A 24,094-nucleotide genomic window follows, 5' to 3' on the forward strand; every position below is an offset into this window, starting at 1 on the left:
CCTCACCGCGCTGGGGCACGGGGAGCCGGCTCGGGGTGTGCACCCGAGGGTTTGTCAGCATTCCCCGCGTGGGCAAGGACCTGCCACCGCTGCTGCTATAAAAAGCCATCGGGGCGGCGGCTGGGCCACAGCAGCTCCCGTTCCTGTCCGGGCAGGGCTCCTCACCTCCGGCGATCCCGGGCAGGAGCAGCACCAGTTTGGTGGCTTTGGGCTGGCACCGGCACTGGCACGACCTCGGGATGCCATCGAGCCTGCAGAGATGAACCAAGAGCTCCTTCCCGGGCTGCTGCAAAACCTGTTCAACCGAGCAGGTAAACAGGCAAAGATAAGGAAATCAGGTCACTGCTGAGGTACAGTAGGGAGGCTCGGGAGCTGTGGGCTGTGCCCTGCAGAAGGGCAGGGAGGCACCTGGAGCAGCCCCCGGGACAGAGGGGTGACAGCTCTGTGCATAGACATGCTGCATCCCAGGCAAAGCAGGTTTTCCTGCAGCCAGGCTCTGCTCCCAGCTGTGTCCTGAGACATAACTGAGCTGCTCCTCGGCTGCAGAGGGAGTTTCCATGAGGCTGCATCCTGTTTGAACAGCAGCAGGGGACTGGGGCATCTCCTTCCCCAAACCCCAAAAGTGTCATCCATTCAGAATCCTGATGCTGTGCCAAAGAGGTACTCTTGGGAAACGGTTTTTACTTGAAAGTACCTAAAAGGCCAGAGCTGTCTGGAGCATCCAGAGTGTGCTGTGCCACCCGAAGCTGCCCCAGGGCACCTCCCAACTTCCAGCACCCAGGTGTGTGGAGATGCAGGAGCAATGTGCAGCTGCAGCAGCCAAGACTGCTCAGGACCCACAAGACATTCTCCTTCTGACATTTCAGAGCTTCCAATAAAGCTTCAGGTTCCAAGTGGGCACAGATGCCCAGTTACCACCAGCAGGACTGTTTCCTGATGGGCAGCCCCAACTGCAAGCATTTCCTTAAGCAATTTGCACATCTTAAAAATAAAATCCTTTATTGATAATATGAATGTTTAACATGTTTAATGCCATCAGCTATAAAAATGATTAAAGACTTCAGCTTGGTACATTTGGCTTTACAAATTTACAAGTGTTAATGAATTAATACTAGTGTTATATGTTTTGCACTTCATTATACTCCATTAGCCAGTGACAAACTCTGCAACAATGTCTGCTTAGGACACGTGAGTTAGAGAAGAAATATTTAGTTGCTTTCACACAGAATCTACATCAACAGTTAAATACTAACTCTAAATGTCTTACTGAATTAGTTGGATCCATTTTAATCCCTTGTGCTTAGTTTCTTTCAGAAGTTAGTCTACTAGCAAAAATACATTCTTTTGCATACCCCTTCCCATATTATATTTTAGAAGAAACAGTACTCAGTGCATTTCCTATTAGACTTCATCATAGTATCTCTCTCTCTAGAGCTATCAATAAAGAAGGGGGATAATACCAGTCAGATTAATGTAAAAGTAAAGAAACTCATTAAAGCAGTGTATACAAAAGCCTCACTTTTCAATCAGAAGGGATACTTGGGCCAAAATCCATCTGCCCATCCATTTTTACTTTTACTCTCAGCAAGAGCAAAAAAATCTACTGTGGACACTTAGTTAAGAAAGTAATAAATGTGCTTCCATAAGAGCCGCTGCCCGTTCAGCTCCGGCTGCCTCTGTGTCCCTGCTGGTAACACCCAGACCGTTCCACCGGATTAGGAACAACAGCCCACAATGCCACTACCCAAAAGGCTCCTAAAAGGTCTGTGCAAGCCCCTAAACCCCTGCCCTGGCAGTGTGGGGTCAGCCCAAGAGCAGCCCCCCAGAGGAGCACAGAGCAAGGCTCAGAGCCCAGAGAAGCTCTCTGCCCCCTCGCAGGGCAGGGGGATGCTCCCCACCACAGAGGGGCTCGCCGAATGAGCAGGGAGGAGTGACCAAGGAGAACGTGTCCCTGGCAGGGGGAGCTGTGCAAACACCATCCTGCTGCTGAGGGAAGTGCCCCACGCTGGACCACACCGAGCAGCAAGTCCAGTTTCTAAATTTAGGATCAGCTCACATCCAACACCCGAGATCATTAACTCGGGGTCGTGCTCTCGGCCTGTGCCACTGATCTGTGCTGTTCATCCTGTATTTCTCAGCACAATGACTCAGAAAACCACTGTGCCTGTTGGTTTCCCTGCAGCAAACATTTCTGCACAGGAACCAGCTGCTTCTCCTGGGTCCAAATACTTCTCCACGCACATGATCTGCCTCAAATTTAGGCAATTCCTCACTGAGGAGTTTTTTAAAATCTCAGTGAATTGCCATGTTTTCTTCATATGAGGCAGAAGATCAAGAAGAGATAAATACTCCCCTAATACACTGTGTGTTTTGTATGTATGTGTGTGACATACTTACACATATCCACATATTCAATTCCACAGCAGCAATGATTTGGTTCCGTATTTGCAGCCAAGGAAAGCCAGCCACAGCTAGTGGGTAAAATCCAGGTCAGTCAGACTTAACTGACACAGATGAGGAACAAAATTATTGCTTTTGTTTAAAGTCGAAGATCCTATTTTACAGGTGCTGCAAAAAACCTGTATTGGATGGATGAGTTACTTTTTCAAGTAATAGTGAGATCTTTGTCAAGTAACAGAAAGATCCTTTTCTCAGAAGTTCTACACACAACAGTAGAATGCTTGAAGAGATTGAAAATTCCAGGTGACACACCAGAAACCAGAGTCGAGCCATGTAAAGCACATAGGCATCTTGGCAGGAAACAGAAAGAACTATATGGACTATAAGGAATACTGACAGAGAAGTAATCTGGATGATATCACAACTAAATTTTATCCCAAGAAACTCCTGTGTGCTTCCTCAAATAGCTGGGAGCTCTGTCCTGAAGGACATAGCCTGGCTGGCTGCACCAGTCTGGTGGTCACCTGGCAGAATCTGTAGCACATTTGCTAACTTACCTTAGCAAATGGAAAGAATTAAAAGGAAAACCAGTGTTGGTTTCAACATTCAGGACTCAGAAGAATTTGTTTCTGCAGCTAGATGTTCCCCTCCTCACCTTTTCCCGAGAATCACATTCATATTGCAGGCTTAGTTCAGGCACTTTTATAAAATGTTCATCTGGAATAAAAAGTCTGCAAAAATTATTTCTGCATAATTTAAAAGTAGCATTTCAGTCCCATTAGAGGTTGATAGGTCCCACCACATGATTGTGGTTGTTATCTCTAATGATTTGACTGTGGCCATGAGAGACTTGGAGGCTACTGTATAGCTGTAGTTAAGGTTTCTTCATAAACAAAAATATTTTCCTACCTATTAAAAAGGAAAAAAAAATACTAAATGCTTTATACAGACAGAATCTGCTACTATGGAAATAAATAACATGGAGTGGAAAAACAGTGTCTTAGCTCCAGGGTAAGCTAAGCTGTGGAATGTCACATTCCCATTTTCTGGAGACTAGCTGCTGCTTGGCAGGAGGATCTCCAGGTCTTTGCCATTTGACACGACAGTGCTGTTGGAGCAGCTAGTGGCCACGTCCATGGGGGCACCCAGGGAGGAGGCTTTGCTGAGGGGAGCAGGAGCAGCGGGCGACTGAGCCAGGCCGGGCTTCTTCGGAGGGATGGGCGGAGGGTTCCCTCTCTCTGCCCTAGGAATGGTTGGGGATTTGATTCCAGGAGACAAGGGGCTGAGCGGGCTGGAAACCTTGACGGGGCTCGGGCAGTGCCCGGCCTCGGCCTTGGGGCTGCCAGCGCTGGCCAGGCTGCGATAGTCCGTGCCAAAAGGGGAGCTGTTGGGGGACACGGGCTTGATGGGGCCCTGCTGGCTGGTGAACCTGGACAGCACCTGGGTGACCGTGTTGCGGGCCAGCTGCTTGGCAGCAGAGTTGTCTGCCAGGGTGGGAGACAGGTCCCGGGACGGGGGGCTCTGCAGGCCCCCTGGCTGGTGCTCCTGCTCTGCCTGGGACTGGAACTTGTGCCTGGCTGCGTGGAAACGCTGGTTGATGCCCACCTGGTAGGAGGACTGGTAGCCAGGGCTGCTGGCAGAGGCTCCCACTAAGCGTTTGGTCAGCACTGGCGAGGAGCAGGGAGAAGGGGTCAGAGAGGAGGCAGCTGTGCTGCTGGGAGACAGGGAGGCGCCAGCCGAGGGGAGCTGATGCACCGGTGACTCTGTTCTTACAGGAGAACTTCCATTCTCCACTGCACTTTCTGAGGCTGCAGCAGATCTCTCCCTGTGAGCTTGGCTCTCTGCAGCATTTGTCTCCCCACCCATCTGCCCATCGGTGTCGCAATGCCCGTTGGATTTTGCATAGCAATGAGCAGGTGCAGAGGGGCTGGCAAACACGGCGTGAACAGCTCTGCTGGCGCTGGCAGGGCTGGCTCGTTCTGCCTGCAGACTCTCGGTCTGGCAGGACACAGACTTCACTGGGGGACTGTCAGTTGTGACCCCCCTGGATGTCACCGAGGGGCTGGGATGCACGGGCTTGGAGGGACTGTGCTCCTGGCAAGAAGCCTCCAGCTCTTTCAGGGCTTTCTTCAGACATTCCACCTCTTCTTTGAGAGCTTTTGTACGGTTTTCTTCTCTGTTCAGCTTGGCTTTCAGCTGCTCCCTTTCAATGTCAAACTCTGAGAGCTGCTTTTCTACTTGTGCTTCCATCTGCAAACCCCTCTTCCTCTTGGCTGCCAGCTCCTCTTCCAGTTTACTCACCTTACTCTTCTCCTTTTCCAATTTCAAGCTCAGTTCTGCTGTCTTCTGGCCCTCTTCAGCTGCTTTGGCAGTGGCTTTCTTGCACTCCACAACAAGCATGGAAGACAGTTGCTTGTGGCGTGCCCTTTCCTCCTCCAACTGGCTTGACAGCTTCTTCTGCTCTTTCTCAAACTTTTTCACTTGGGACTTTTCAAACTCCACCTGGAAATTAAGAACAAAAGAGATTTTAAGGGTACAATAAAACCTCCTGAAAGCAAATGAAGGGGAGCACCCCAAAAGGGAAGAGGTTTACTGTGTGTCTTGGAGAAATTACACAGTAAAAAATGACAATAACTAAGAAAGAGGTTATTGCACCAGAAATCAGCAAAATAGTCTGGCACAACTCAGCTTGCACATAGTAACAATTATTACTTACTAGTAGTTTTATCCTGTGTGAAATTCGACTGGCCTTTAGTGAGACACATACCCAGTCTGCCATGAACAAGCAAAGCTTCCTTCCACCTCATTTACCACTTTGTCAGTTTGCCTTTTAAAGGCATGTAGGCTTTAAAATGCTGATGTGTTATGTACGCTTAACAAAGGCTACAGGCTTGAGTAACAGAAAACAGTGGCTTAAATATTTATTAGCATCTCTGAACAACACCCCCAGGAGATCTTCCATGACTTATTCTGAATTTTGAGTACTGCAGCGAGCTATCAACTGTAAATGGAATCCTGTTCTTCCCAACTCCTCGGATTTCAGGCTGAAGTAAGATTCCAAAGCATCTGATTGCCCATTAATACCTTTCAGCACCGCTCAGCTACCAAAACACGCCGAGCAGTTGAGTAAGGCTGCTTTTCATATCAGGATGCTAAAAGCTAGGAGTGCCTCACAGAGGGAGGTTCCTGCTGCTCTCCCAGCCCAGCCCAGCCCAGCCCTCCCAGCTGCCCGTGGCTGTACCTGCTGGGTGAGCCGCTCCCGCTCCTTCTCCAGCATGTAGGTGACATCGTCCCCCTCGGCCGTGTCCTGGGCGTGCCGCTGCCTCTCCTCCTCCAGGTCCAGGATCACCTGCCCAACACAGCAGCCATCAGCGCCAGGGCCACGAGGCAGGCTGGGAGCAGTGCCTGGGCACAGCTCCAGAGGGACACGGGACACCAGGGCAGCTCCAGAGGGACAGGGGACACCAGGGCAGCTCCAGAGGGACAGGGGACACCAGGGCAGCTCCAGAGGGACACGGGACACCAGGGCAGCTCCAGAGGGACACGGGACACCAGGGCAGCTCCAGAGGGACAGGGGACACCAGGGCAGCTCCAGAGGGACACGGGACACCAGGGCAGCTCCAGAGGGACACGGGACACCAGGGCAGCTCCAGAGGTACAGGGGACAGTCACCAGGGCAGCTCCAGAGTGACAGGGGACAGCCACCAGGGCAGCTCCACGGGACAGTCACCAGGGCAGCTCCAGAGTGACAGGGGACAGCCACCAGGGCAGCTCCAGAGGTACAGGGGACAGCCACCAGGGCAGCTCCAGAGGGACACGGGACACCAGGGCAGCTCCAGAGGGACACGGGACACCAGGGCAGCTCCAGAGGGACACGGGACACCAGGGCAGCTCCAGAGTGACAGGAGACAGCCACCAGGGCAGCTCCAGAGTGACACAGGAGAGTCACCAGGGCAGCTCCACACGAGAGCCACCAGAACAGCTCCAGAGTGACACAGGAGAGCCACCAGAATAGCTCCAGAGTGACCTGGGAGAGTCACCAGGGCAGCTCCAGAGTGACATGGGAGCTCCAGAGTGACACAGGACAGCCACCAGGGCAGCTCCAGAGTGACAGGGGACAGCCACCAGGGCAGCTCCAGACACCCGAGCTCAACTCAAGTCACAGAAAAGCAGCTTTTGGACAAGTCCAATGTATGTTATTATCTGGTCAAACTGAGTCAGTTTGTGAAAGATGTTAGGGAAACCTCACACTGGATCTATTTTACTATTAAACATCTAAATTGCACACTTTTCCCCCAGACTATCCTTGGGGGGCCCACGTTATGAATGGTGCCCTCATTCCAGAAGGGTTGGGGCTGGAAGGGCTCTCTGGAGGTCACCCAGCCCACCCCCTGACCCTGGAGAGGGTCACACAGACCAGTCCAGGAGGGTTCTGAACACTGGCAGGGAAGGAGAATCCACAAGCCCTCCACAGCCTGTTCCAGCGTTCTGTCACCCTCAAAGTAAGTCAGTTTTTCCTCACATTCAGCTGGAAATTCCTCTGTTTCAGTTTGTGCCTCCTGTCCCTTGCAAGTCAGAATTTCCTGGCAGGCCCATGCACCCAGGGCCAGCAGGAGCAGAGGTGCTGCATGAGCAGACACGGGGCTCTAAGCACAGGACAGTCCCTGCGTGGCTCCAGCAGCAATTCCACACAGGCTGCTCCCAGTGCCTTACAGGGATTTGAGGACTCCAGTGTAAAGTTTATTTTAAAGAACATTAATTTGTTCTTCCACTTAAGAACAAGATGAGCTCTTGAAGTGAAACTGCTTCCCATAAGGGCCCAGTGAAGGAGCTCCTTCAGCTTTAACACTGAATTACATGAATAATTGAAATGCTATTAACAAAAAAGCCAGAATACAAACTTCCCAAGAGGCTCTGCTTATCTCATCACCAAAACTAAGCTCCCCTAACACATGCTCACCATGAATTTAGCAGCTCCTCAGTCCTCCTGGAATTTAAGCTTCCAAATAATGCTTAAATATTATCAAGTATACATCCTTGTACACTTGAAGTAGACAGGAAGAGGAAAAGGTGAAAAAATATCTGATTTTACTGTATGACTTAGTTGGATATTTGGCTGAAAAGTGAAGCCCAGCTTTGTTCTTACTTCTAGTGACATCAATTTTAGTGGTAGTATAGTCTGATACATGGCCAAGCACTTTACTGGTGTCAAAATACATTAAAGGTATGTCTGAAGAATAACAAGGTGCTTCATTAATGAGGCCAAACAGCAACAAAAAAAACTTTTGGTGACTCCATGCTTCCTTAGGGAAGCACAAGGAGGTGCCTTCCCCTGGCAGCAGCTCTTCAATAAGCACAGAGAACAAGTCCCAGGCAGAACAGTGATAGCTCTGCCGAGAATTCCATCTTCCAGAAACCCTTTCTTGCATTTTGGGAAGCATTACACTTCCCAGCTGTAAGCTAGATCCTTTTTGGTGTGTCCTAACAAAAACATCTTGTGTATATTTCAAATTCTGGAATTATACCTAATAAGCTCACCAGCTGCATCCTCTGGAGCGAGAAGTTTAAACAAAGGTGCAAAGTCCTTCCAGTTACCAAGCCTCAGGGAACTGAAGTGTTTTTGCTGAAGTTAACTTGTTATTAAAATGCAACTGTAACTTCTGCACATCTTAATTGAGGCAACACCTACCTTTCTGTGTCTGCTTTCCGCAGCTGCTAGCTGGGATAACATTCTTTCCTGCATATTCTTGCAGTGTTTCATCACCACTTTCAAAATAGATAAAGGATTGGAGCATACTGGTTGCTTTTCACCATGATTCCCCTCCTTCAGTGTCTCAAAATCCCTCTGCAAAGCCATCAGTGGATCACTGATGTTGTATTTCCCATAGCGTTCCTCAATGAACGTGTCCCTGTGCTGGGCCTGCAACACAAAAACAAATTTGCATTTTAATATACTCAAACTAGCTAAAGAAACAGGGTTTTGTAGTTAATATTCCTTTTCCCCAGTTTTCCATTTAAAGAGCATTTAACACAGTCTGATTCATATCCTGTTATCTGCTAGAAATAAAGGCAATAAGGACAAATCTTGCTTAAAAACACAGCACTTCCACAAGATATTCAGTCTCCAAACATCCCCATACCACAGCTACCTGCCAGCGCCAGGACTTACATTCCACAGCTGTGTGAAAGGAAAGAAGGTAAGCACCAACTCTTGCTCAACAAGAGATTTAATAATTTCTTGTCCCATCAGTGAAAGAAGCAGTTGTGTGCTTTCCTTGGCTGTGTCACCATCAAAGAATTTCATGTTGAGCAATTAAAGAGTTTCATTCTCGCAAGAGCCATCAATCTGTGAATTGTTAATAAAATCTTTAATGTTCTCATCCAGACTAAACAGAGTTTAGTTTCTCAAGACAGGAATGATGAGGTTTCCTTTGGTGCCTGTAGGAATTAGACAACTCACACATACTAAGCTCTGCATTTACAGTGCTTAATGGCCGGACTCATGAGCTCAGGGGTCTCTTCCTACCCCAATCATTCCATGAATCAGCCATTCCATCTGGAAATCTGCTTGTTAGGACACCCATAGGCTTATCCTATTCAACGATGACTGTGAAGGTCTAAAAACAAAACAAAATCTCATAGACAGATATGAAAGTATTATCTGTGTGTTCACCACCATGATAAGAAACCAAATATTTAAGCAACAAAAGACACAGAAAACCAGATGCAGATTCAGAAGAGCCTCCAGAAGCGTCTTGGCTCAAAGAAATCTAATCACTGCTTTCCAGTGAAATGGTTCTGGGCTGAATTCTGAGCATTTGTGAAAACCTGTGGCACTGTTCCATTCCCCTGTGTGCCACTGCCAGCAGCACCCCACGGCCAGCAGAGCTGAGGCACCTGCCAAGAAATCACACCTGGATGTGGGACTGCAGCTCGGCTCCTCTGGATCCCTCTGTAAGGACTGGGCACCACGACAGCCCACACTTTCTCTTTTTTACAGGGTATAAATGACTCTTCTGCTCCGCCCTGGAATGCAGGAGTGAGCCCCGGGACCTTTATCAAAGTGTGTTAAATTTAGAACAGACTTTAGCATGTGTGACCTCCCCAAGGGTTCTGACCCTAAATGCCCTTTTCCTGCCACAGCACACGGGATTTTCCCTTGAGCAACAGCTCCAAACAAACCCTGTCTGCACCTTCTCAGGTGTGCTTCCCCGTTCTGCTCCCAGCTGCAGAGCCCCAGCAGCAGATCTCCCATTCCCAGCCAAGCACTGCAGCTCTTTGGAGCTGCTGGAGGGCCCCAAACCGAGTGCCACACAAATGCTGCTGCTGGGAATGGCATCCAGCTGGACAAAGCCGCTGCTCTGAGCGCAGAGCCAGCCCGTGCCAGCCCCGCTGGGCACTCCCCAGAAAGCCTTCCTGAGCACACAGCAGGAATCACCCATTCCTGATGGGACTGCACAAGGACGGCTTTTAGACTGCAGAGACTGGGCCTGACTCAAATCAAAAGCCAGCTCAGAGGCCAGTGCTTCTTGGAATGGCTCTTTTGCCACGTCCCAGTACCAAAGGCACAAATGCTTCCCTCGAGCACACAAGAGCAGAGCCACAGAACTGTGGAACATCCCCACACAGCAGCTGGTAGAGCTACACTGGAACAGTGAGAGTTAAATAATTAAACTTGGCTTCACTCACAGAGCTGGGGAGATTTGCTGGTCCCACCTGCATTCTGAAATGCAGCCATGTGATTAACACGAAATAAACAAAAAAAATTTGATTGTTGCTCTTAAAAGGAAAAGTGTTTGCACTACCTTGACAAGAGGCATAAAAAACCCAACCCAAAATATCTTCTCCATGACTAAATTAGAGACATTCATCCTGTGAGTCCAGTTTGGAGCTGGATTTTAACCCTGCAGTAAACAGAACAGCTCACACTTACAGACACCCCTCCCTCTCTATCAGCAATATCCGTCAGGAACTGCGGGTACCTTTGATCAGAGCCTCAGATATTGTTCTAACTTTACACAATAATGAAAAGGACAGGAAGGAAAAGATCAGCCCTGGAAATGGGAGAGCAGCCCTGGATAATGGGGCAGCCCTGGTTTAATGAATCACAGGAAAAACTACAGGTTTGGGGGTTTTTTTTAGGAACAGGGAATCTTCTGTTTTTCTGAAGTGTTTATAAAAATGACTCAGTGAAAGCTCCATGTAAGTGTGGAGGGAATTTCTAAGTGACTCAAGCATTAATAAGTCAGTAAATATGAACTGGGATCTCCATCCAGCTGGCCTTACTGCTTTGACAGGTGAGTTTAATCCCAGCTCATCCCAGGGCTGGCCATTGCACACAGAAACATGGCAGGGACCCTTCAGAAGGGCACCAGTGCTTCAGCTCTGCACTCAAACCTTCACTGCTGGGCAACTGCTACCAAATAACAGCTGCCAAACCTGAGACTAAGGTGATTTTTGCAGTACTGAAGGTGCAACAAAAGCCATGTTTCCTCTGCTCCTGACTGCACTGGGCTCTGAACCCTGAATAAACCACCCACTCTGAATTCAGTGCGGTGGTTTATTTCCTGTTTGGGAAAGAACAAGAAGTTCTTCCTTGCTACTTTGAGCAATTAAGTATTTTCCTGAACTAGCATGACAAACAGATGAGACTATCATAGCATTAAGAGCTTTCTCAAGTCCAGCTATTCTTCTCCAGTAGCCAGCAGAGCATAAACATTTAATTAAAGTTGTCTAGACTGGAGAAAGTCTTAACCAGGTCATCCTCCACCGAGACACCACGTTTACAAAAACAAACCCAGTGCTTTGGTGTTGGGGCCACTTGGAAATGCAAAGAGGGATTTTCCAGCCTGGGACACCTCTGTGCCACTGGGCCACCTGAACCACTGAGGCAGCTTGTGGAAAATGAATTGACAGTGCCACAAGCTCCAGAGTTATTTTATGCAGGTGTGGAAATGCCACAGAGAATTGTGCTCCTCCATGAGCCAGCTCTGCAACTCAGCTTCTCTGTCCCTGGAGGTCACATCAATACTTTCAACCCTTCTGACTGTGTCCTGTTTGAACTGGATTCTACCTTAAATAGTTGTTCAACGTTGAGAAGGAACCTGATTGTAGAGGAACGCTCTATTAGTAAGCCCAAAGTGGAAAAAATCAACCTAGATCTCAGATCCCAGCACAGAAAACACAAATCCACAGAAAATCCAGGTTAAATGAAAAATAAATAAGGTTACAAAATGCCAGGTTAGTTAAAGAGTGGAAAATTTCATCTGAACACCAGAGATGACATGACATACATACCTCCAACATCAGCAATGGTGCTTTGGAAGATGCAATTCTGTGCAATTACATCTTCTGATTTAGTACCCCACTTCTATCATCCCAAACATGCAGAACTGTGAATTTCCCAACAAAATACTCAAATTCCAGAAACAACTTAATGGATTATTCAGCAATTTTCAAGACTATTAAATTGACTTCTCCCAACAGGAAAAGATGATAACATAGAAGCTTGGGGTCCTTTTTAAAAAAAGAAGGAACTATACATGTGAACTACCCTTAAAAATAAACTTCCAGGAGACTGGAAAAATGAGGCATATGCAGAGGGGCTTCCACATGAAACTGGCTGGCTTTGAGCTCCAGTTTGGGTAATGGACCACTGCTAGTCTGTCTGGGAAGAGATAATTCTGATTTTATGGGGCAGAAGCAACATCTGACCCAACTGAGAAGATGTTTCCTGTGCAGGCAGGCTAAGCAAAGGCTTTGCTTTGTTAGGAAAAAACTACTGTTTCCTCTTGGGATTTCTAGGCTGTTTTGGGATGTTTACCATAACCTATTTCTGTATTTTTTTTTTAAATAAAATATTTTTTCCTAGTGAAACCTTGTTTATGTGACAGAATATTCTCTCTCTCTTCAGTAATCTTTACAACTTGTTTTACTGGAACATCAAACAGGGAATTTCCAGGACGTATTTCAAGTGTTTTTTGGACATCAAGTAAAGCATTTCTCCTCCCTGTAATTTCAGAGTTCAGGTTTTAACCCTTGGTACACAACAAACACACTCTTAATTAACTCCAGCTACTGAGTTTGCAGTTCTCCAGTGACAATTTGCACACAAGTTCCTCCTTCATGTAGCAGAGAGTGGAATAAGCTTTAAATAGCTCCTTACTGCCTTGAACTTCCTTATTAGCTTCTCTCCCCAGAGACAGAAGTTGGGAATAAAGGCAGGCTGAGGTCACAGCAAGCACTGAGAGAGAAGGGAAATGGGGGTGGGGACCTCTTGCTTTGCCCAAAAATAAATGTCAAAATGCTGGAGTGGGACTTGCAGGGTTGCCCCAGCTCCAGCCCTGCAGCAATGCCAGGCACAGAGCCACCAAGGAAACTGTTCAAATGCAGCATCTGTCTTTATTGCCATCATTATATCAAGTGAGCAGACCTGATAAACCAGAGCTACCCACATTTGCCCAAGTCAGACCTGTTATCAGCTTTGAAAAACAGCACCAAGCTTTCTCAGGAAACGTCCAGCAGCCCCAAACTGCAGCTCCCTTGGCTGGAAGATGTGGAGCCAGGCTGGCTGTGCCTGCCCCCAGCACCCTGGGGTGGTGCCCCAGGGCTGCCCCTGCCCAGCACCCCGGGGTGGTGCCCCAGGGCTGCCCCCAGCACCCCGGGGCGGTGCCCCAGGGCTGCCCCCAGCACCCCGGGGTGGTGCCCCAGGGCTGCCCCTGCCCCCAGCACCCCGGGGTGGTGCCCCAGGGCTGCCCCGTGCCCAGCACCCCGGGGTGGTGCCCCAGGGCTGTCCCCAGCACCCCGGGGTGGTGCCCCAGGGCTGTCCCCAGCACCCCAGGGTGGTGCCCCAGGGCTGTGCCTGCCCCCAGCACCCCGGGGTGGTGCCCCAGGACTGTGCCTGCCCCCAGCACCCCGGGGTGGTGCCCCAGGGCTGCCCCAGCACCCCGGGGTGGTGCCCCAGGACGTGCTGGGGGCACCCCAGAGCCAGGGGACAGCTGGACCCAGAGCAGGAGCCCTTCCAGCAGGGAACTCACTCCCACACCTCTCTGCTCCTGCTCGGCACACGCCTGGGACTCTGCAGGTGAGGAGAGGCAGCTTTTGAAAGATACCAGCAAGGCATGCTGCTTCAAGCAAGAAATAAACAAAAAACTCCCCAAGCTTGCGAGGAAAGCTGTAAGGAATGCCTGCATTCCAGCAAGACAGCGCCCATGGGAACACTGCTCCATGGAAGCTGCTTTCCAAGCGATGCATGAGCCCAATTTGCCCCATCTGTGAAAGATTTAACAGCAGGAAGGTTTTGTATTACTGAACTTTTTATTTAAAAGTGTTTGAAACTGCACTGTAAACCTGATTTCTAAATCCACTAACAAACAACACCTAGTTTTTCATTAATATTGCTTTACAGTGGATCACTGCACTCAGAAGCAAAGAGATGAATACCAGCTCCCAGTCATTAACACAAAACAGTTTCTATTCCAGTGTAAATTGCCTGAGGCCTCATTAACATGAAGGAATAAGCCAGAAAGCTGTTTCCTGTTTTCTAAAAGTAAACAGAACTTCAGTTCTAATGTATGGAAAGCAGGGGGGAGGGAACAAAGTGCTCTAACACACGATAGAGATCCATTTAAATATTGAATTGTTTCCAGTCGTGGTGTGCTATTTCAGAAGGCAAACCTGTGGCCCATGCAACCCTTCCTGCACTGCAATAAGGACTGGGAGCCTAACTCTCAGGATTATGCAACTCTCTGACAGCATCTGGGTTTTTTGGATGATATAAACACAATTATAACTACAGGAAAAGGAGCACAATAAGAAGTCAGGCTTAAAATCTCTTCCAAGGAGAACATTGAAATTTATGTAGTGGACAGGAAGCTACTTTGAGGCAAAAAAAAAAAACCAAAAACCTGTTTTTTTTTTTTTTTTTCCCAAAGAGGTTTTAAAACAGAGGAAGCAAACTGAAGCACTGGGAAAGAATATTTTGAATACAGTCAGTTTGTCAGACAGCAAGGAAGAAAGGGTCAAGATCTGGGGAGAGGGGGTGAAGACAGGGAGAAAAAAGGAGTGAGTTCAACAAGCAGTGTCTGGCAGGCCTGGCTCAGGAGCTTGATTCTGACAGAGAGAAACGGGGCCAGTGCCAGCCAACAAGTGCCTGATACCATCAGGCAGAGGAAAACTATTTTAAGCTTTGTCATCTGCATGCATGGGTTCTCTCTGCTAAATGCCAGATGCAAACTGTTTGTCTCTAAGCATGCAGGAATATCAATTATTGCAGACTGTACTACAATCGCAGGACATGTTTACAAATTAAGGTACTCTTCCTCTGCAAGTGCCTGTCCTTTCCTATAATGTACCACAGGATTTGACTCAAACAACCAGAGCTCAGAATCATTTAAATGTGAAGCAGAAGTAAAATTAGCCCATGAAGGGAAATGCGTTTTTGTTACTATGAGGGAAGCAAACAGGCAGATAAAATTCTGATTTCCAGCCACTGACATCTACATGTTTAACATAACTGCTGGAGAAAAATCACTGCTGTGGTTCAGGGTTATGCAATCCCCTAGGAAAGTTCAGAGGATTGAACTCCACCTGCTCCCAACATATACCCACATTTAACATAAAACCATTCCTGCTCCACAGAAGCGCAGCAGCCGAGGCAGGACACCCTGCCCACAGCCCTTGGGGAACTGAGAGATGTCACACAGCTCCCGTGTGTGAACAGCAGCTTCCCCCAGCCCCAGGCTCCCACTCCTCTCCTGGAAATCACAACTCAATTTATCCCATTTATACAAGTCAAACTAAATGCTCTCAAGCGTGCAAATCTTCAGCTCAGCCTCAGAAGTTGTTTTTATTCAGGGCGGCACTTCTACGCATCAAAACGTGAGCAAACAGATTAGCAAGGTTTCCTTTAATTAGTCACACACAAAGTCTTTGGGCCAGTGAGGCACTGTAAAGCTGTTACCACAGCTACTATCAGCAAACAATGAGAAAAGCAGCGTGAGGCCAGTTTTGCTCTAGCTGCATATTCCAAATAAACGGACGAAGCAGAGCTGGAAGGGCTCTGCTGCTGAGCCTCTGCCCAGGCAGCAGCTGAAGCGTTACAGGAGTTTTCCTTGAACCATGGGAAGGGCAGCAGAGCCAGCAGGGCCAGCCCGGGCTGCAGCACGGCTGGGGACAGCTCTGGAGCCCGAGAGCAGTGCAGCTGCAGCCCTGCAGCATCCCCCAGCGCTGCAGCACAGCCCCAGGGCGGGCAGCCCTGCCCGAGATCCCTCTCAGGAGGCACCAGCTTGGATTTGAAGCTTTCACTGCCCTTCCCCACCAGCCCCAGCTGTCCTCACAATCCTGAGATGAAACACTACAGCACATCCCTGACAGAGGAAGGGGAAACAGCCCTAACCTTTGATTAGATCAGCATTTTATACTCCATCATTATCAAGCATAGGTTACAATTTCCTTTAATTTCTTCTCAGTTATGAGTACTTGACAAATTATGTCAAAGGGTATTCTTACTGTATTAATCTCCTCACACAAGAAGGAACTGCAGGTTAAATTTCAACAGGAAAGATAATTGCTTTACACTACTGGAAGGTAGGCAATAAAAAGCCTCTGGAATGGAGCAGCTACATTTCTTCTCATTGGTCTCTGTGCTCCACTGTACACATTTCACACTGAAATACTGAAGGGAGGCTTGTTTGGGTAACACATTCTGACCCCATGCAGTGAAAAAATGGATCTCAGGATAGAGCAGAAACTTGCAAGTGTGCATCAAAACAGAAAACAAACCTTCCACCTGACCAATAGTTTTGAGAGGGCAACAATATTCCTCCAAAATTAAAGGATTATCTAAATGCAAAAGCAATTAACAACAAACATAAGCATCCAACTGTCCTGGAGAAGGATAGCCTCCACTCCCCTAAAAGATGTTAGGAATCAAGCTGGAGAAGCTTTTGCTGGAAAAGCAAGCCCCTGCAGCTCTCAGGCCTGCAAGCTGCCATTCCTCTTTTGAAATAGCTGCAAGTTTCATACATTATGAGCAGTGACAGGTCAGCTTGAAAAAGCCTTCAAGATTCAACCCTGACACAACAAATTCCTTCCAAAATTGACCCCTGCCATCATTTATACCACTGTATTTTTCACTTTGCTGAGGCTGAGTGCCAGCCAGGCATCCTTCAAAGAGCAGCAGAACTGCACATGGACAATGTATTTTCTAAAATAATTTCCAGGCTCAGTATCACACAGCAATCTGTGCAGAGAGCCACTCTCCCTGATGCAGGCCAGCAGAGCACAGAGCTCACAGCACACCTGCCGTGTGTCCCTGCAAGAGGCTCCAGCCCCATCCCCTGCTCCCACAGCACCACGACCTCAGCTGCACTGACACGGACTGAAACTGGCTTCTGGGAGCAGTCTGAGCTGGCATCTGCCTCACTGGAAGGTTACACCAGTGCTCGTGCCAGCAAAGGGAAAGAATAAATAGCTGAGCACTCAGGGCTGCTGCTCTCAGCAGAGCCAGCTTATGGTGGCTTAGTCAACACAAAGCCACGGATGCTTTTTACTCACTGTGACGTTATTGTCACTAAAGGACTCATCTGTGATCCCTCTTGGGGAGAAGAGTTTCTGCTTTAAGCAGCCCTCCTTGCTAAAGGAGAAAAAAATAACCTAGAAAGGAATTCTGGTGTACCTTTTACACAGCAGAAACACATGGTTCTTTATCAGAAAGGATGAAAACACACATGTAACACTGTATTTCAATACCAAAATGCTTCTTGCAGCCAGCTTCCAAGACAAAAATTATCTACAGCATTTACTATGCAATCCTGCTGTTATTAAATAGGATTCTGAACCTATGTTCAGAATGAACATAGGTAATGAACTTCACCTTGGATACAAGCCCCCTGCAGAACTCACAGTAGCACTGCTGCCATGTTTGCTCCTTATCCTGATACTTGAAACCTACCTTTAAAGCCTCTATGACAAGATCTCTTGCTTCTAATTCTCCCTCAAGAATGCTAAACAGCGTCAGTAGTTCTGGTTTGCTGAGTTTTTCCAGATTCATCCTGAAAACCTGAAAAATAATGAAACCTAGTTTAGTAGGCATTTCTTTGGACATTAAGATCAGTATTCCAAGCTATGACATACAATCTCCATTTAACTTCAGCTTCCAGCTTTCTGGAGTGCAAATTGCCCCGAGGGGGGAGAATTTTCTCTCCAGCTTCCAACACCAGTTGCAGAAGATGCATTTGTCACCTCCTCCCAAGGGACAGGAACATATGCGCTCCCAGATGGCGATGGCAGAATGTGTGGGCTGACAGGACAGGACAATATTCAAGCAGCAGCCAAAGTTAACAGGAGAGGGGAAAAACACGGATATTTAAAAGTCATACTGATTACACATCTGCCTCCCACAGCTGCAAACACCACTGAGGAGCTGTGGTGAGTGAAGGCCAAAGTGGGCCACCCACAGGGGCTCAGCAGTGATGGGATTTGCTTCCTGGGAATGCCATTAGCACACTGACTGAGCAGACCCAAACCCCTCCACAAAAACCAATGCCACAGAAAATACACACTTCATTACTATTCTTTCAAACTGTTTCAATATCAGCATCATTTATTAAATATACTCTTACTGCCTACATAAGAGATCCATCATCTGAACTGCACTTAAAGAAGCTTCATATTCCCTTGCATCTTTGCTGATACACTTAACACTGTCCTGTAATAAGCCTTTTTGTTACATTATTTTGTCAAAAACTGAAATAATTCCAGACTAAATCATTGTCTCTGATGAAAATATACCCATTGATACAGTCTTGTGCTTTGCACAACCATCAAATATACTTTTCTGAGTCCAAGTCATGTCCATCTTTCACCACACTTCGTGTCAAGCAGAAAATGCTACAGCATCAGAAGCTACTCAGAGATATCAAACTCCAGTGGCAAGTGATAAAGGGTTAAGTTAGCCCCTACCGGAGAAGTCTATCCAGCTGAAACACTGAGCACAAGTCTAGTTTGTCTGAAGTCACTGCTCCTTTACAACTGATTTGCATAACTGTGCCTTGGAGAGTTATACACAAAAGCAAGTTCTGTCTTGTTTGTGCCAGAGCAGTTTTCCAGTGGCTGGGAACAGAAAGTTCTGTAGTCATCATACAGCAAGAGAAATCAGAAATCTACTCGTGCCCCTCTGCTAAGCAGGGAAGTGTCTCATCACACCCACATTCCTGCCTCACACGGTGTTTCACACGAAATTCCATAAAGCAGCAACGTTTCCTACAGGCTCTGCTGGCTCCCCCTCCCTGGGCATGGGCTGCTCAAGGAAATGCCAGAGGAAGGGACCACGAGTGGCTGCTCCAAAACCCAACTGACCTGGACACCACAGATCTGTCCCACTGCATTTCTGTTCCCTGCTGCACAGCCATTCACCGATTCAAGAGGAAAACCCACGAGTGGAACGTTTGGGAAATCTGTTCATGTTTGTCACTGTGTCAAGAAACTCTGATCAAGACTTGACACAGAGGCACAATTTAGGACACTCACTGTATTGAGTACAATCACATTTCTGTGGGCCAGGACAGTGCTGGTCACTTCTGGTCAGTCCATGGCCCTTGACAGAGATGTCCGGGTGGGAGCCTGACCATCTCCCTCACTCAGCTCTGGTGCCAGGGGGAGCCTGGCTAGCTGAGTGTGATTTACAACTTGGTCATCTTAGAAAAACGGAAGAGAGGGCAACAGAAGCAGCAAAGGAACGCTAAAACATCAAGAAGTAGCCACATAGAGTGAGAAAAGACATAGCCTGGTTCTAGTCTTTGATATTTACCGTGTTTGTGTTGGTGCTTATGTCAAAGCTGCAGCACTTCCCTGGGCAGCCTTTAGATGTGGAATATCCAAACATCTGCTTAGGAGATGCATGGCTTCATTTCAAAACCATCTCAGTCCTTGCTCAGAGTGAATTCACAGGTTCTAAGACTGAACCCACACCAGTGGGAAATACCTTTTATTGCCAGACACTCAGCAGGTTACAGCAGCATTGGGGCATTATAAACCTGAGCGAAAAAGGAGATCTTAGAACAAAGTGTTCATAGGACAGTAAGTGTTGAACATGGACCTTCAACATGACTGCATCCATGCTTTTCCCTTAGAAAGAGATGTGGAAATGTGCAGCTGCATCTCCCCAAGAGCTACCAAACAGCTCAGTCTTATAGCAAAGACAGCCACCAGCTGCAGTTTGGTATTTTAAAGCTATTAGTCAGGGCAGCAATAATTTCTACTCTATATTCTAACTACTCCCATTGTGACTCGTACTTCCCCGTGTTGTAGGAATAAGCCACGCTATTCTTACCACGCCTCTGTAGTCTTTAATGTGCTTAATAAGATAAACAAGCTCTGTCCTAAAATACAGAGGTAAAAATACTTAAGAGAAATGAAGAGCAGGAGCCAGTTTGCAGAGTAATCATTTATCCAACAACAAGAGGCAACATTACAGGTGTGTCAGTGGTACAGCCTCAGCTTCCTCATGTGCAGCCTGCTGCAAGAGAAGATCTCTACCTGCTTTGTTTGCATCAGTTACTTCACACTGCTGAGGGAACAGACTGGGAGCAGATGCAACAAATCAAGTCACTGCTCTAAAACCCCACCAAAATGTACCTGTATTCTCTAGTGTTCTACAGGGAACTTTCAGAGCACCCCAGGCAAATGCCTGTTATGCTGAATGGATCACAATCCCAAGCATTCCCTTTAAGGGCCACTCTGCACTTGGGAGCTGAAAATTCGGGGGGAAAAAAGCCCTGTTCGTTTGATGTTACTATTTTACAGAAACAAGAAGCATCTCTGGATCAGAGAGCTAATAAGCATGTATTTGAGCTCCTTTTCCCCCATCCAAATCTAAATCCAAATCCCTTCCCAGCCCTCTAGGCTCCTGAGCTGACCTTTCCAAGGCTGCTTTCAAGCCACACATCCCTGTGCCTTCCCTCATCCCATGTTTTATCAAAAGATCACACCAACTCTATTAAATTACCCAGTTCTCCTCCTTGTAAACAGTCTCATTCTACCAAAGGGATCTGGGCACTTCAGCTGGGGAACCTGACCCTCTATTTCCAAACCTTTAACCAAGAGACAGAGCTTCCCAGCATCAGAAACAAGATCCAGCAATTCCCAGGGCATGTTACCTCTTTACATCCAGGGAAATACACTGAGTGCACTCACACAGATCACAAACCACAAAGACCTTGTTGTTTAGTCTGATTACACAAATATTTTCCCCGAGTCTGAGATACACCACCATTTTTGGACAATAAGCCAGAGTTTAGAGCATAAACAAAGATAATCACTTTCTGCTTGCTTAAAGGTGAGCTTCCTTTCAGCTACAGACCACCGGAGTCTCCTTGACAGAGCCATACCCACCCTCCAAGGAGATAAAACCTTTCTAAGAAAGCTATTTCCCAGAATTTCACTGAAAATAACCATGGAGAGCAGTTTAAGCGTCCTCACACCAAGAGAGCGGGGGAGTTATCTCTGGCATGTGCCACTTGAGGAACACTCAGATAGGCTGGCAGCCCTGGCAGCTCCCCCGCGCCCTGAGCCACGGCGGGAGGATCCTGAAACCACGCCAGGTTACACTGCACTGCTCTCACACACCTGTAACCACGCTGGGTTACACTGCACTGCTCTCACACACCTGAAACCACGCCAGGTTACACTGCACTGCTCTCACATGGACCTGTAACCACGCTGGGTTACACTGCACTGCTCTCACATGAACCTGTAACCACACCAGGTTACACTGCACTGCTCTCACACACCTGTAACCACACCAGGTTACACTGCACTGCTCTCACACACACCTGAAACCACGCCAGGTTACACTGCACTGCTCTCACACACCTGTAACCACACCAGGTTACACTGCACTGCTCTCACATGGACCTGTAACCATGCCAGGTTACACTGCACTGCTCACACACACCTGAAACCACGCCAGGTTACACTGCACTGCTCACACACACCTGAAACCACGCCGGGTTACACTGCACTGCTCTCACACACACCTGTAACCACGCCAGGTTACACTGCACTGCTCTCACACACACCTGTAACCACGCCAGGTTACACTGCACTGCTCTCACACACCTGAAACCACGCCAGGTTACACTGCACTGCTCACACACACCTGTAACCACGCCAGGTTACACTGCACTGCTCTCACACACCTGAAACCACGCCAGGTTACACTGCACTGCTCACACACACCTGTAACCACACCAGGTTACACTGCACTGCTCACACACACCTGTAACCACCTGGGTTACACTGCACTGCTCACACACACCTGAAACCACGCCAGGTTACACTGCACTGCTCACACACACACCTGTAACCACCTGGGTTACACTGCACTGCTCTCACACACCTGAAACCACGCCGGGTTACACTGCACTGCTCTCACACACACCTGTAACCACGCCAGGTTACACTGCACTGCTCTCACACACCTGAAACCACGCCAGGTTACACTGCACTGCTCACACACACCTGTAACCACACCAGGTTACACTGCACTGCTCTCACACACCTGAAACCACACCAGGTTACACTGCACTGCTCTCACACACACACAGGAGCACCAACCCACCCAGAGAGTGCTGCCAGCGCAGGAGAACCTCGCCCACCGACCTCAGGGCTGGAGTCAGGGGCAGGAACCCAAGGGCAGCCCAAGGCAGGAAACCAAGCACAGCCCGAGGCATGGGGAGGCAGCATCAGGATCCTCTGCGAGCCCTTGGCTCAAAACTCCTCTACTTTTTAAAAAAAGCATCATGAAGAACAAAGCTTGCTGCTCCTTCTTCCCCTGAAAGAGGGTATTTCCTAAACCTACACCAATGCAACAATGCCACAACGCCAATAATTCTGAATCAGCTTAATTTTCTTTCCTGTGTTCCTGAAGAGGAACCAGCATTTTCCAGAAGCCAGCACGGGCAGTCGCGTAGTCACATTAATGGGAGAACCTAATGACCAGTTGGAGAAGTCCTGACAGACAAGTTCCCAAAACTGCTTCTGCGTGTATCGGGTGGTGTTTGAGTCGTTTCAATAATTACATATGTTCATGTAATGAAAAAATGCTAACATAGACCTAATAATTGTGTATCCACAATGCTACCTGGCATTGCATCACCCCTGCGGAGATCCAGGTTAAAATGAGGAGTGTTTCTATTTCCTTCACCTTTGTATCTCAGCCCTAAAGGAAAAAGGGCATTACCCACAAAAAAACCATCCTCACCACATTAGGTTTTGAAGTAATACTCAGAAGGAAGCAAATTAGCAAAATTTCAGCGTGGATTTTGTGTGGGTCCTTGAAGCCCCCGTGCAGCAGAACCGAGACCATGGCCGGCTGCTGACCTTCAGCCCCCGGCCCGGGAGCCGCGCCCCCGCTGCCGCTCCCGGCCCCGGTACGGGCGGGCACCGCGGGTCAGCCCGGGACACCGCCGGCGGCACGGCCGGTGCTGCACCGTCCGGGACCAGCACCGCCCGGGATCTGGCACCGCCCGGGACCGGCACCGCCCGGGATCTGGCACCGCCCGGGATCTGGCACCGCCCGGGATCGGCACCGCCCGGGACCGGCACCGCCCGGGCACCGGCACCGCCCGGGACCGGCACCGCCCGGGATCTGGCACCGCCCGGGACCGGCACTGCCCGGGCACCGGCACCGCCCGGCACCAGCGCCGTCCGGAATCTGGCACCGTCTGGGGAAGGAAGGGGTGGCAGGGGCCGGGCTCGGTGGCTCCCGCGCTGCACCGGCCCGGTACAACGGCGGCGAACAAAGGGAAGCGCCGCACCGGAGCCCGCGGGGAAGGAGGGCGGGTGCGGGAAAGAGCAACCGGCTGCATCGCCCCTCGGTCCGCCGGGCCCGGCCGGACCGGGCAGCGACGCCCAGACCCCGGTAACGCCCCCCGGCCTCCGCGCCCCCCGGCACCGCCCCCCGATCTCCCGTTCCCCCCGATACCTCCCCTTCCCCGCCGCTTGCGGCCGCCCTAGTCCCGACCGCAGCCGCCCCCGCCCGCAGCGGGGCTCGGCCCCGCCGCCGCCCCTCTCAGCCCCCGCGGGCTGGGCCGCCCCGCACCTGCCTCCGCCCCCCCGCAGGGGGAGCGCCGCGCCAGGACGGGCCGGAGCGCGCCGGACCGGACCGAGCCGAGAGCGGGAGCCACGCCCGCCCCGCCGCACCGACCTGCCCGGCCCCGCGCCGCCGCCGCCGCCGCCGCTCCGCTCCCCATCGGCCGCTCCGCCCTGCCCGCTGACCGACCGCCCGCCAGCCAATCAGCGCTGCTGCCGCCGCGGCCGCTGGCCAATCCGCCGCGGGGAAGGCGGGGCGGGGGCGGGCACAGCCAATGAGGCGGTGCGGAGGGCGGGACCGCGCGTGAAAATCCCTTTTGTTCGCGGCGGAGCGAGCGGGCGGCCGTGATTGGCGCGTCACTTCCGGCGGGGCGGGGCCGAGGCACCGCCCGGGCCGCACCCCCCGGGCCGCGGCTGAGGCGGGCAGGGCCGGGAGCCGGAGCCGGTGCCGCGGTGGGAAGAGCTGTGCGAACCCGGGGCACGGACAGGGGGACAGGGGCCCAGCCGTGCCCCGCCGTGCCCTGCTGTGCCTAGCGGTGTGCAGCCCCGCCGTGTCCAGCCGTGCTGCCAAGGCGCAGCCCCGCGCCCCGGTGCCGTTCCT

At 49.8% G+C, this 24,094-nt stretch overlaps 1 protein-coding gene across 2 annotated transcripts; it reads right to left on the reverse strand.

Annotated features, from left to right (window-relative positions):
- Positions 1 to 978: 978 nt before the first annotated feature.
- Positions 979 to 23,648, reverse strand: CTTNBP2NL (CTTNBP2 N-terminal like). 2 transcript variants are annotated; one of them, XM_084220564.1, is made up of 5 exons: positions 23,609 to 23,648; positions 17,354 to 17,461; positions 8,090 to 8,320; positions 5,642 to 5,749; positions 979 to 4,902 (listed from the first exon to the last, which is right to left on the reverse strand). In XM_084220564.1, exons 2-5 carry the CDS (start codon positions 17,450 to 17,452, stop codon positions 3,454 to 3,456), a joined length of 1,887 nt encoding a protein of 628 aa, XP_084076690.1. In that variant the 5' UTR covers positions 17,453 to 17,461; positions 23,609 to 23,648; the 3' UTR covers positions 979 to 3,453. The 2 variants fall into 2 exon arrangements, with proteins under 2 accessions (XP_084076690.1, XP_084076689.1); XM_084220563.1 differs by having other exon boundaries at positions 23,504 to 23,632.
- Between the last annotated feature and the right edge of the window lie 446 nt (positions 23,649 to 24,094).

This window comes from Fringilla coelebs (genome assembly GCF_963513975.1).
Source record: "Fringilla coelebs genome assembly, chromosome: 23".
Lineage (NCBI taxonomy): Eukaryota > Metazoa > Chordata > Aves > Passeriformes > Fringillidae > Fringilla > Fringilla coelebs.

Coding starts and splice junctions, on each gene's coding strand:
- CTTNBP2NL (XM_084220564.1), bottom strand. CDS start 17,452: ATGAATCTGGAAAAACTCAGCAAACCAGAACTACTGACGCTGTTTAGC. Junction 5,750..8,089: donor CGGAAAGCAGACACAGAAAG/GTAGGTGTTGCC, acceptor TGTGTTGGGCAG/GTGATCCTGGACCTGGAGGA. Junction 4,903..5,641: donor GGGAGCGGCTCACCCAGCAG/GTACAGCCACGG, acceptor CTTAATTTCCAG/GTGGAGTTTGAAAAGTCCCA.